The sequence below is a fragment of the Rhinoderma darwinii genome, chromosome 3 (assembly GCF_050947455.1).
Source record: "Rhinoderma darwinii isolate aRhiDar2 chromosome 3, aRhiDar2.hap1, whole genome shotgun sequence".
Taxonomy (NCBI): Eukaryota; Metazoa; Chordata; class Amphibia; order Anura; family Rhinodermatidae; genus Rhinoderma; species Rhinoderma darwinii.
The window spans coordinates 13,510,450-13,523,022 of NC_134689.1; the positions used below are offsets into that span (position 1 = coordinate 13,510,450).

General features: G+C 40.2%; 1 protein-coding gene across 4 annotated transcripts in view; it reads left to right on the forward strand.

Annotated features, from left to right (window-relative positions):
* The first annotated feature begins 214 nt into the window (after positions 1–214).
* Positions 215–12,573, forward strand: part of PHF21B (PHD finger protein 21B) — a 96,719-nt gene continuing 84,360 nt past the window's right edge. For 2 of the 4 annotated variants that reach the window (XM_075855953.1, XM_075855956.1), the window contains exons 1-2: positions 257–331; positions 10,064–10,143. In XM_075855953.1, coding sequence (XP_075712068.1) covers positions 10,096–10,143 — 48 coding nt within the window. In that variant the 5' untranslated portion in view covers positions 257–331; positions 10,064–10,095. Of the gene's footprint in view, positions 332–441; positions 557–10,063; positions 10,144–12,573 lie in introns of those variants that run through there. The other 2 variants (XM_075855955.1, XM_075855954.1) reach the window with 2 other exon arrangements.

Consider the following 12,573-nt stretch of genomic DNA (forward strand, 5'->3'; position numbering starts at 1 on the left):
CCTGCCCCCTCCCTCTCTTGTCTTTTGCTAGAGCAAGCAACAAGGATTTGGAAGTAATGCGGTGCTGCTGCGTGGAGATTAGGACGAGACCTGAATATTTATGAGCTGGCTTGGGGGAAACTGCCTTGCACACTCACTGTGTGTTTACTTGGTTCTTTGTTCCTCCCCATTTCCATCAAACTTGAAACACTTTCTCCTTCCTCCTCCTCCTGTGACACTTCTTCTTCTTTTTTTTCTTTCTGGATATACTTAGTTTGCGCAAGGAACCATAGATTCCATATTTTCCTTACCTCCTTATAAACTACTTGCACGGATGAAGCAAGATCCACAGGTAAATGCGCTTGTTTTTTTTTTTTTTTAGATTTTTTTGTGTTTTTATATTCTATCCTCTGGTTTCCTATGGTTGTGCTTCTTGGATTGCTTGTGTTGTGATGGAGTACAGCTGTGCACGGCAAGGATGACAAACTTTATCAGCTTGGCATCATGGTGGGATCATGGCCATGGAAAGGAGTAGACTCACCTTAGTTCTTTTTCCATGGATATTTACAGGAAAGAGGTAGGAAATACTCATTGAGATCCATCCATCACTTCTCTTTCTCCCCATCATTAACATCTTTCGACTTTCACCGAGGGAGGGTTTTGACTCCCATCTCTTGCATTTGGACCACCAGAACTCTTTTAGATGGTTGTTGTCTACAGTTTCTCCTTCTGCATGATGTCCTCGGTGCCAGCTTTAGTAGGGGAAGAAGAAGTTCTTACTGCAAGAGTCCACCCAAGATGAATTATGACACATCTCTCAATGACACATCAGTAACATGATGTAGACTCGCGTTGGTCGTATAGACTCGCACAACACCCTACAAAAGTGTGGGATTCCAGTTGAGCCCCGTCAAGGTTGTTGAGTTCACCGTGTGCACCATCTTTTCTAGAACCACACACACAGGACTACTAGTTACATTGCTTTTCTTTTTTCCTAGGCGTCCATTTTGAGTTGGTCGACATGTTTTAGGAAGGTGTAAAAAACGTGCACTCTTTTAGTGACTTTGATTAGAGAAGGTGTAGGGGGGGGCTGGTGTTTATGACATGAGTGGCTCAGCAGCAGATGGGTGTTGGAAGTGCTCTTTGTTGCAGATTGCTGCGGCAGCCGATTCATTGAGCACTTTTTATCCTCCTCCTCTCTTTACGGAGACACTTTCACTCTCTTTTCTCGGCCTGACAAAGTTAACTCTACGCTTGCCAGAAGCAAAAAAAAGCCAAACTTTACTGCGCACCTTCTCTAACATATAGTAAACAGGTGCCGTGAGGGTGCATACAGATCCAAGTAGAGCATAGAAGCTAACTTACATTCTATAGAATATATATATATCTATGTATAGACGTTGCTGCTATGTATAATAGTGCGGGGGTTCTTAGTGCACATCTTGGTAAAATTTTGTGTGCCCACCTGCCACGTCATGGCAATCTGGGTCCGCATACTAACATATTATTTGTATAACAGGAGACATACTTGCTTGCCAGAAGTGTAGTCCCCCCTCTACTAGCCCTCCTCCCTGGTTGTGCTGTGCCGGAAATGGGAGGGGGAGGCAATGTGTGTTGTGTGGTCGTGCGCCTTTCAGCACCATGGACAGATGCCATTGAAAAGCTTTCTTCTTCCACTCTCGGTGTAGCGAAATGCGCAATTATAACTTTCACACCGTGTCTTGTAGACAAAGTGTGTTGTGTGGTTAGAGGGCGTTATGTGATGTCTTATGACACCCTAGGGCGAATTTGTCCAGCTTTCATATTTCTTTCCAACCCCCCCCCCCCCCCTTTGAATGAATCGATCGAGCTTCCTTCGGAATGCAGCAGTTTTCAGCACCAAACTTAAGACAGCTCCTTTTCCTTTCTACCAATCCTAATCCCCCATCTCTCCTTCATCTCCATCCGGCGCCTCAAGACCTTGATTTTTAGCTTCTTCTCCTACTTCTGCTCGAGTTTGGAAACCTTCTCGGTTTGTCGGCACTCTCAGTTTGGTAGTGGAAGCTTCCATTTTGTGCGTAGAAAGGGGTGTTGTTTTTTTTTTCCTAACATGGAGAAAAGTCTGCAGAGTTTGAGATGGGGGATGGGGCCCCATTCATGCTGAACATTACCATTTTGATTGCTTTGATGCCATTTTTGGAGGGGGAGGGGATAAAATGCAACCCCCCCTTTTCCACCTTCTACTCACACAGAACGCACAAAGATGTTTAATCACTGCATGCAATCGGAAATCAGATACTTTCTTCTTTAGCTAAACAAATCTTTCACCTTTAATGGAGTACGAGAAGCAAGCTGTTGACTTCAGTTCCTTTCAATGGTGGAGATTTTTTTTTCTCTACTGCAACAATGCAACGCCGGCTCCTCTCTGCCTGTTTATATTCTCCTTTACAAAGCACATCTGCAGTCATTTCTCCTGCATAGACAAGAAGCATATATATATATATACATATATATATATATATATATATATATATATATATATATATATATATATATATATATATATATATATATATATATATATATATGTATATGTGTATGTATATATATATGTATATGTGTGTGTATATATATATGTATATGTGTGTGTATGTATATATATATATATACTTTAGACTTGATGTTTATTCTGAGCTGCTCCCCTCCCCCGACTCCATATTTCCATATAAATGCACTTCTATATTATGATGGAATGCTTATAATAGGGGGTTTGGATATAGACTGGACCGTAGTCCCCTGTAGCAGTCCGTATTTTCATACACTTATATAGACGACTTGGATTATTTACCACACAAGTCGATTAATGATCAACAATTGCAGAGTTTAGCCGGAGTTTTTTGACTATTACAATATTGGGTATATGGCGGTATCATCCCAACTTCATTCCGGCTAGGGTGTCGTACCCACACGTGTGTCATGTCACCGCCATGTGTAATGACTGCAGAGCATTGCACATTCCAGTCCAGATTTTTTTTCAACTTTTCGCCTTTTAATGTTACATTACATCCGCCGCCGCCGCCGCCATTATCTTTCTTTACTGAACTGCTTCATAAACTGTACTTTAAGCCAGTGATTTATCGTGACACATTATCATTCAGTTCATTGCTTCGTTTTGTATTTTTTATCATTGCTCCATAAATCTCATTGGCCGAGGGTCTAATAATCTGAAGCGTGTTGTCATCCCATCCCGGTACAGACTTAATTCTTGTCACACAACATGCAGCCAGTTAAATATGGAGCTCGTTGAAGGACTGCAGCACTGTGGGGGGATTGAGACCACAGCTGCGGGTCTTCATTACATATTGCCTCCATGATATTACCCTCCCCTTTGTTTTTTTAATACATTGGCTTCTCGGGAAGTTTACACAGTTGCGGTTACTGCAGTCGGTTTTAATGATGATGATCAATGACGATAAAGTTTATAAAACATCTTTATTAGCCAATCAGACGTCTTTATTAGCCAGCTCTTTGATTCCACGGCACGCCGGCCCTGCTGGGTATTGTCCTGACATCAGTTTGGCCTATAGATCCAGGTTGACAGATTAATTACAGCTGCCTAAGGGTAAAACGGCCCTTGTTGCCCATAGTAACCAATCAGAGCACAGCTTTCATTTTTTAAACTGGTCTGGAAAAATGGAAGCTGCACTGTGATTGGTTGCTATGGGCAACAAGGACAGTTCTACTCTAAGACACTTCGTCTTTGAGGTTCTCTTTAGGCCCAATTTCCATGTTCATTCACTTTGTTTGTAAATGTGGTATAAAGAAATGGGATTAGAGGTGAGGATTTGGCCAAATGAGAAGAGGCCGGGCTCTAAAACTACATGCGTGATATCACCCCAATGTGACAATTTCAGACAAGTATGGGGTGCTGTTCAGATATCGCATAAGGAGAATCTCCTTTCAATTATGGGATTTCAGGGCCAGCCTTATTTTGTGTATTGTCCTGTGAGGTAAACCTTCATATGACTTACTATATAGGGGATAAATAATACTGTCCTATGGGGCACGAATATCTATACCATAAAGTGTCTAAGTGCCAGTCATACAGTGCACAAATAATGTCATAATGAGTACAAAGAAATCATACTATACAGTGTCTAATTACCAGTAGAATATAGTGCCCATATAACAGCACCAAACAGTGCCCAAATATTGTCATAAAGTGCACAAATAACCATACCAAATAAGTGCCCAAATAACAGTCATACAGTGCCCAAATAATGTCATAATGAGTACAAAGAAATCATACTATACAGTGTCTAATTACCAGTATCATATAGTGCCCATATAACAGCACCATACTGTGCCCAAGTAGTGGCATATAGTGTACAAATAACCATATTATACAGTGAATACATGCAGTGCCCAAATAATGGCAGATGTTATACAAATAATTATTTCATACAGTGTCTAATTACCAGTATCATATGGTGCCAAATAACAGAGTCATACAGTACCCGGATAATGTCATATAGTGTACAAATAACCATTGCAAATAAGTTCTCGAATAACAGTCATACAGTGCCCAAATAATGTCATAAAGTGTACAAAAAAATCATACTATACAGTGTCTAACTACCAGTATCATATAGTGCCCATATAACAGCACCATACAGTGCCCAAATAATGTCATAAAGTGTACTAAGAAATCATAATATACAGTGTCTAATTACTAGTACCATATAGTGCCCATATAACAGCACCATACAGTGCCCAAATAATGTCATAATATACAGTGTCTAACTACCAGTATCATATAGTACCCATATAACAGCACCATACAGTGCCCAAATAATGTTATAACGTGTACAAAGATATCATAATATACAGTGTCTAACTACCAGTATCATATAGTGCCCATATAATTGTACCATACAGTGCCCAAATAATGTCATAAAGTGCACAAATAACCATATTATACAGTGAATAATGACCACCACCATGCAGTGCTCAAATAACAATGTCATACTGAGCCCAATTAATCATCTATTTACATCTCGTTGTGTGAACATGTTTAGCGTATCAAGCTTTCCCAGCGCATACACGTAGCCATAGGCCCCCATTCACCTGAAAAAAGGCCCAAATAATGTCATAAAGTATACAAATAAATCATAATATACAGTGTCTAATTACTAGTATCATATAGTGCCGATATAACAGCACCAAACAGTGCCCAAATAATGTTATAAAGTGTACAAATAACCATATTATACAGTGTCTAACTATCAGTATCATATAGTGCCCATATAACAGCACCATACAGTGCCCAAATAATTTCATAAAGTGTACAAAGAAATCATACTATACAGTGTCTAACTACCAGTATCATATAGTGCCCATATAATTGTACCATACAGTGCCCAAATAATGTCATAAAGTGCACAAATAACCATATTATACAGTGAATAATGACCACCACCATGCAGTGCTCAAATAACAATGTCATACTGAGCCCAATTAAGGATCTATTTACATCGCGTTGTGTGAACATGTTTAGCGTATCAAGCTTTCCTGGCGCATACACGTAGCCATAGGCCCCCATTCACCAGACGAAGGCCAATACAGTGTCTTTTGAACGCCATCAGGGTGGTGTGCGATGGCATATTTATTTCTTTACTGTATAGGAATGCACAGACTGGACTTTCCTATATAGTGGGATACTGCAAAAAAACATATAGCACACATTATAGGTTTTAAAAAAAAAATTGTGGTCAAAGGCCAACGCATGCCACTGTATGGCTATATGTCGGAGGTATACGTCGGAGGTATGTGTTGGGGAATACAAAAACGACATGTGACCAGAACTTAACAATGCCATGTAGTACCCAAATAACATTGCCGTATAGTTCTCTAAATAACTAGGGAAGGATGCAGCTGTCTTTCCATAGGATCTGGTGCCAAATGTAGAATTGGGGGTGCAAGCTCTGGTTGCCCGGGCCGTCAGAGCCAGTGGTGCCCCCTACGGCAGGAATGTGTGATGTGCCATGTGGGACCAGACTGGCCAGTCCTAAATGATTTCTTCCTCTTTCCCAATGAAAAAAGGAAGGACCAGATCCCGGATCCGGCAGTGCCGCCATAGTGGGAGTCTGCCAAGGAGGTCTGTTACCATCTCACCGTGTTGATATCTTTTAGTGTATCGCCGCCATGAAGGGTTGTGTCTTATGTATCACTGTACAAGAAGAATATGCCAATATCAAGGTGTGATACGGAAATCTACAGACCTTTATTTTAGGGTTACCAGTAACCCATAAGATTTCTGATGTCCTCACCTACAGCTCTGCGCCTCCTCTGACAACCATCACAATGTCGTCTTCTATTCGAGTCAAACAAAATGGCTGCTGCCGGCGGCCATCTTGCACTGACTGCTGATCTACCTAAGATTGATGGCTGACTGCGGACTACTTATATCCATGTCTGAACTCTTGACACTTGTAGGCTGGGGCTTGTAGTTCTACAACGCCTGGGAATGGTTTTACGGGCTTGGTGTAAACTTGAATTTTGGCACTCAAGAGTTTTCTTTTCTTTGGGAGAGTAATTTCTGTAATCTAGGTAATGTATGCGCAGGGGCCTTACTAAATCCAGATGGCTCCGAGATTTGTTTGACTGACTCTTCCCATCTGCATATTTATGCTGTGCTGTATGGTAATTCAGAGGTATAGGACCCGACATCTATCTATCTCTCTATCTATCTATCTATCTATCTATCTATCTATCTATCTATCTATCTATCTATCTATCTATCTATCTATCTATCTATCTATCTATCTATCTATCTATCTATCCCATAGCTATCTCTCTATCTATCTATCTATCTATCTATCTATCTATCTATCTATCTATCTATCTATCTATCTATCTATCTATCTATCTATCTATCTATCATCTATCTATCATCTATCTATCTATCTATCTATCTATCTATCTATCTATCTATCTATCTATCTATCTATCTATCTATCTATCTATCTATCTATCTATCTATCTCCTATCTATCTATCTATCTATCTATCTATCTATCTATCTATCTATCTATCTATCTATCTATCTATCTATCTATCTATCTATCTATCTATCTATCTATCTATCTCATATCTATCTATCTATCTCATATCTATCTATCTCATATCTATCTATCTATCTCATATCTATCTATCTATCTCATATCTATCTATCTATCTCATATCTATCTATCTATCTATCTATCTATCTATCTATCTATCTATCTATCTATCTATCTATCTATCTATCTATCTATCTATCTGTCTGTCTGTCTATCTATCTATCTATCTATCTATCTATCTATCTATCTATCTATCTATCTATCTATCTATCTATCTATCTATCTATCTATCTATCTATCTATCTATCTATCTCATATCTATCTATCTATCTATCTATCCCAGCAAACCCATTCTGCCTTGGGTGATTTTAGTTAGTTTAATGCTGGTTCCTACCATCCCCAGATATATGTAGGTTTAGTCCCAGTTCTGGGTGTATGTGGAGCGTAGGTTCCCACCTATAGAGGTGGCCCTTTCGTGGCAGGTGGGCTCACGCAATTTGATCAACATGTGCGCTAAGAATCTGTAAGCAGATTCAGCAGTAATGCATTATTATTTATCTATACTGCTTCGGTGGCATTGGTGTTCGCAGAGTGCTGTGCCATTTTTGTACATTGTATATACCTGCAAACCAATGAAAACAAATTATTGTGATGTTATTATGAAGAGGACCTGTCCCCTCTCCTGACATGTCTGTTTAGTAAATACTTGTATTTCTCATAAAATAACAATTCCGGAGCATCTTTTCACCCTGTGATGTACCGTTCCTCTGTTATTCCTCTTACAAACGCATAAATAAATTGATAACTGGGTGTTACCAGTTGGGGGGGGGCGGTGTCCCTACACAGACTGACACTGTCCAATCAGTGCTCAGAGTCTCAAACTATATGGGGATACCCCCTTTTGACAAGGGGAATGGTAACACCCAGTATTCAATTTATTCATACATTTCTAGGAGGAATAACAGAGGAATGCAGAGTTCTAACAAAAGATTCTCCAGAATTGAGATTATGGGGAATATAAGTAGTTACTAAACTAGAGGTGTTAGAAGAGGGGACAGGTCTGTAAGAAACTCAGCTCTGCTACATCTTTTTAGATTTCTAACTCCACATATGTTCAATTACATAACTTTTTTCTATCATTTTGTAATAAAATATGTGTCTAAGATAGATAATATTAGAAATATAAGGAATGATATCAGCAGCACGTGAAAGTGACGTAAAGCCTGACGACATTGTGTCCCCTTCTTTTGAAGACTACATTAGGCTCGTCAGATTTAGGGAATGCTGCAGGTCTGTCATATCATCCAAAAGCAGTGACAAAAAGTAGACAGGTGACAACTCCGCCCTCCGTCACCAGAATCCGGACAGTTTGCTTGGCAGGGAAAAGATGTATGCCAGTGAGATGCTCCTCACACCTCTCTCCCAGTTTCTCCCAAGTAAATAATCTTGGGAACTCAGTCACTGGAATCTTCTCTACCTAAAAATATATATATATAATTTTTTTCGTTTTTGATGGAATTGCCCTTTAAGTCCTTGAAGTGGCGTTGTATAGTAGTGTAATGTACATAGCCTCAGGCAGTTTTATCTTGGTAGTAGACAAATGATATCGTGTGTTGATTTTGCTTCATGCACCTTCTTAAGATCGGGAAAAAAAAAGCCGTACGCTGATGACTGGTCGCATTTTTTGGGTTTTTCATGAAATTGTAAGTCAGTAAATGTGAACATAAAAGGAAGTCTGTAAAATCCAGCTGCAGTGTCATATTTTATGCCGGCGATCTGACTGATAATAGCTGCGGTGTTGCTTTATATCAGATATGCCGGGCTCTAGTATTTCTAAATCATAGTGGATGCTTTTGGGTTTTTTTTGTTTTGTTTTTTTCAAAAATGTACCTCTATCCTGCGCTATCGGAAAAGACAATTTGTAAGTAGTTAATAAATTCTTGACCAAAGGCAAACATTCAAAGACTAAACTTGAATGAGGCATCCACTGAGGCTGCTATGGGCCCATTTACGGTTGGCCCCATGGGCAATTTGGCCCAAAACAGGGCTCCCCCTCTCTTCAGACCCCGCGATATTAGCAAACTGGGTAGGTGGGATTTGTGGTACATAACTGAAAGTTCCACTGTTCTGGAAAGAGGGGCTTTGGTACCATAAACTTCAGGAGGAGGGTCTGTTTTAGTTTTTGAATATGTGCTATGTGCCCCCCTAAAAAAAAAATCTGCATCAGATTTCCCGGAAATCTACTTTAGAAATCTGTGCGCTTACTCAGGGATTTTGGACGTGGATTTCCAGACACGTATCTGCACGAAGATTAGCCCCATTCAATGGCGCTAATCCGCATGTGAAAATCTGCCAGCTTTTCCACGCGGAATCCACTTCAATGAGGAACATGTCATAGTTTTTTTCCCGCCACACAGATATGAAAACGACACGGCAAGTTTCTACGACGTCTGCTCCGAAATGCGTATTTCCCATTGAAATCAATGGGTGGCGGATTATTTGCTTATTTCGCATGGGTTTTGGTACAGAATCCACGCCAAAATCCGTGTGAAATCTGCCACGTGTGATCGGGGCCTGTACCAGTCAGATAACAATGTAACAAGTTATCTGTATGGGAAGCAGTCCCTCAGATCTGTTATCAGGGCATATTCCAGAAGCCGGGTACTCCACATTCTCATTATTTTAGATCAAGAGCTAAAAAGTTTGCACCCCCTCCTTTAACCTTGAGATAAGAAATTCTCTACACTCTACGTGGACAGGAGTCAGCAACCTTCGGCACTCCAGCTGTTGAGAAACTACAACTCCCAGCATGCACTGACAGCCAAAGGCTTAATTATTCCAGCCCAAGGCTGTCTGGGCATGCTGGGAATTGTAGTTTTACAACAGCTGGAATACCGAAGGTTTGCTGACCCCTGCTCTTCGACCTCGTATATACGAACTAGTTACACATAATCATTCTTGAACATTTCTTTTTTTCCGCTACAGTGTATACAGTCTGTCACGTCTTCTCCACCAGTATGGACCAGTATGACCAGATAATAATGCACGAACCTGCTGCTTACGTGGTATGAAAGTTTCTTTGATGTCAATGATGATGAGCTTGTGTAGTAGCTAAAACGGGAGATGAGCTGCTGGTAAAATTCCCAATACTTGTGTTTAATTGTAACGTGAAGCACCATTAAGTGCCTCAGAGCTACGCTCGAGGCCTTTATAAACCATCGTGATGAAAATGAGTATTGTGCATCCTCCTATTCTAGTCTCAGATCTGTTATACTCTTCAATACCCATTACAAAATGAAGTGGAAAAGGGAGGACTGAGATAACGCATATAGATATCCTGGGTGACAACAGATAACAACAGCATTTACATTTTTGGTGCATGTAGGGGTTGTCATCTGGCATTCAACAATTTTGAATGTCATAAATCTGCATTGTTAAAGGGGCATTTTTTTTTACACATGATCCCCATAGTGTGTACAGTCCATGGGCGCAGCTGGGGTGGGCAACTGGGGCATATTCTCCGGACGCTGAGTGCCAGAGGGGCACCAACAAGCCGCTTTGCCTTGGCCAGGGTATTTAGATATGGGGCTAGGGCAGAAAACTTAACCATTGACCCGGGGTGAAGAAAAGCCTGGATACGTCTCTGTGCACATTTGGTTTTTGCTGTTCTGTAAGGAAATGTCGATTGCTATTCTGGAAACGGTGTTACTTATCGTAGGAGATTTCCATGAAGGCCATAAAGCTGATTCGCTCGTGTGTCTTAAATCACTTCCTACGTGACGAGTCCACAACAGAGCTGCACAGGGTGGAGTGACGTGATCTCATAGGCAGCGTAAACACCATGTGGAGCAGAACTTCTCAATCTGCCATCAATGGAAAAAATAGTTCACAGAAACACAAGACTGGATATAGGTCTGAGGAGGCTCCTAACAGAACATGCAGGGGGTCAGGGGGGACGTGCGTGAGTGTGAGGGTTCCTTTTTTATAGAAGAAGGGACATGAAGAGTATTACTGGCTAAATAATAGTCAAATATGCCTAAATAATGCCACTATACAGTGTCAAAATAAAAGTACCATACAGCGCCCACATAATACTTCTATACAGTAAACATGTTACCGTGCCATACAGCGCCCACATACTACCATACAGAGCTGAAATATTACTGCCATGCGATTGAACACATAAAAGCGCCATACAGTGATCAAATAACAGCATTATACTACTTAACCAGCAAGAGATAAGGCTGCCATATAGTGCCTGCATAATACTGATATACAGTGCCAAAATAATACTTCTATATAGTAAATGTATAACTGTGACATACAGTGCCCACCTAATAATGCCATGTAGTGCTCAGATATTACTGTCATACAGTACTCAAATAATACTGCCATACAGTGCTCAGATATTAGTCACACAGTGCCTACACAATACTTCTATAAAGCAAACTTGTAACCATGCCATTCAGTGCCCACATAATACTGCAATATAGTGCTCAGATATTACTGTCATACAGTGCTCACAGAATACTCCCATACAGTGCCCACATAATACTGCCATACAGTACATAATTCTGACATACAGTGCCAAAATAATAGTACTATACAGTGCACACATAATACTTCTATACAGTAAACATGAAACTGTGCCATACAATGCCCACCTAATACTGCCATGTAGTGCTCAGATATTACTGTCATACATTGCCCACATTATACTGCCATACAGTGCCCACATAATGCTGCCATGCAGTGACCACATAATACTGTCATACAGTGACCAACATACAGTACCCACATTATACTCCTGTACAATTAACACATAACAGTGCCCAAATAACACTGGTATATAGTCACTAAATAATAATCCTATATTAACGCAAGCCGATACTGATAAATGTGCCCCACGGCGCAGCACTATTTCTCTCCACCCTGTGTAATGTGCTCTGCAGTAAACACCGCACTTTACAGAACATTTACAGAACATTGTGTTATCTGCACGGTTTTCACCTACATGAAAATATTTTTTTCTCAACCTCTTAAAGTGACGCCGCTATAAATTACAGCAACATATACCTTATAATTCCTTTATCGTGTTACTGTTACTTTAAAGGTGCCGCATTATCAAATATTCAGAATTTTGGGATTTTTATAGAAAATTAGGTACACAAATTTACCTCTACTCAGTCTTTTGCTTCAGGATTTGTGAAATTTTATATGATCTAGCTGTACTGGAAACAAGTGTTGGATGTTTATAATTTTTTTGATTATTGAATGACAGATTTAAGGCTATGTAGACCTTCGAAAATGATTTTCATATATATATGTGTCTATCAGTGTGTTTGGTGCTGCGCTGAAACCTGAATCCGTCAGATCAGCGGCAATGACGGGTTCAGTGCCAGCAGGTCTTGCGTGTCCCTGACACGCAGGATCGGGCTCTTACCGATCACATCTAAGTTCATAACGTCATAGGTTCTTGATATAGATAAAGTAAG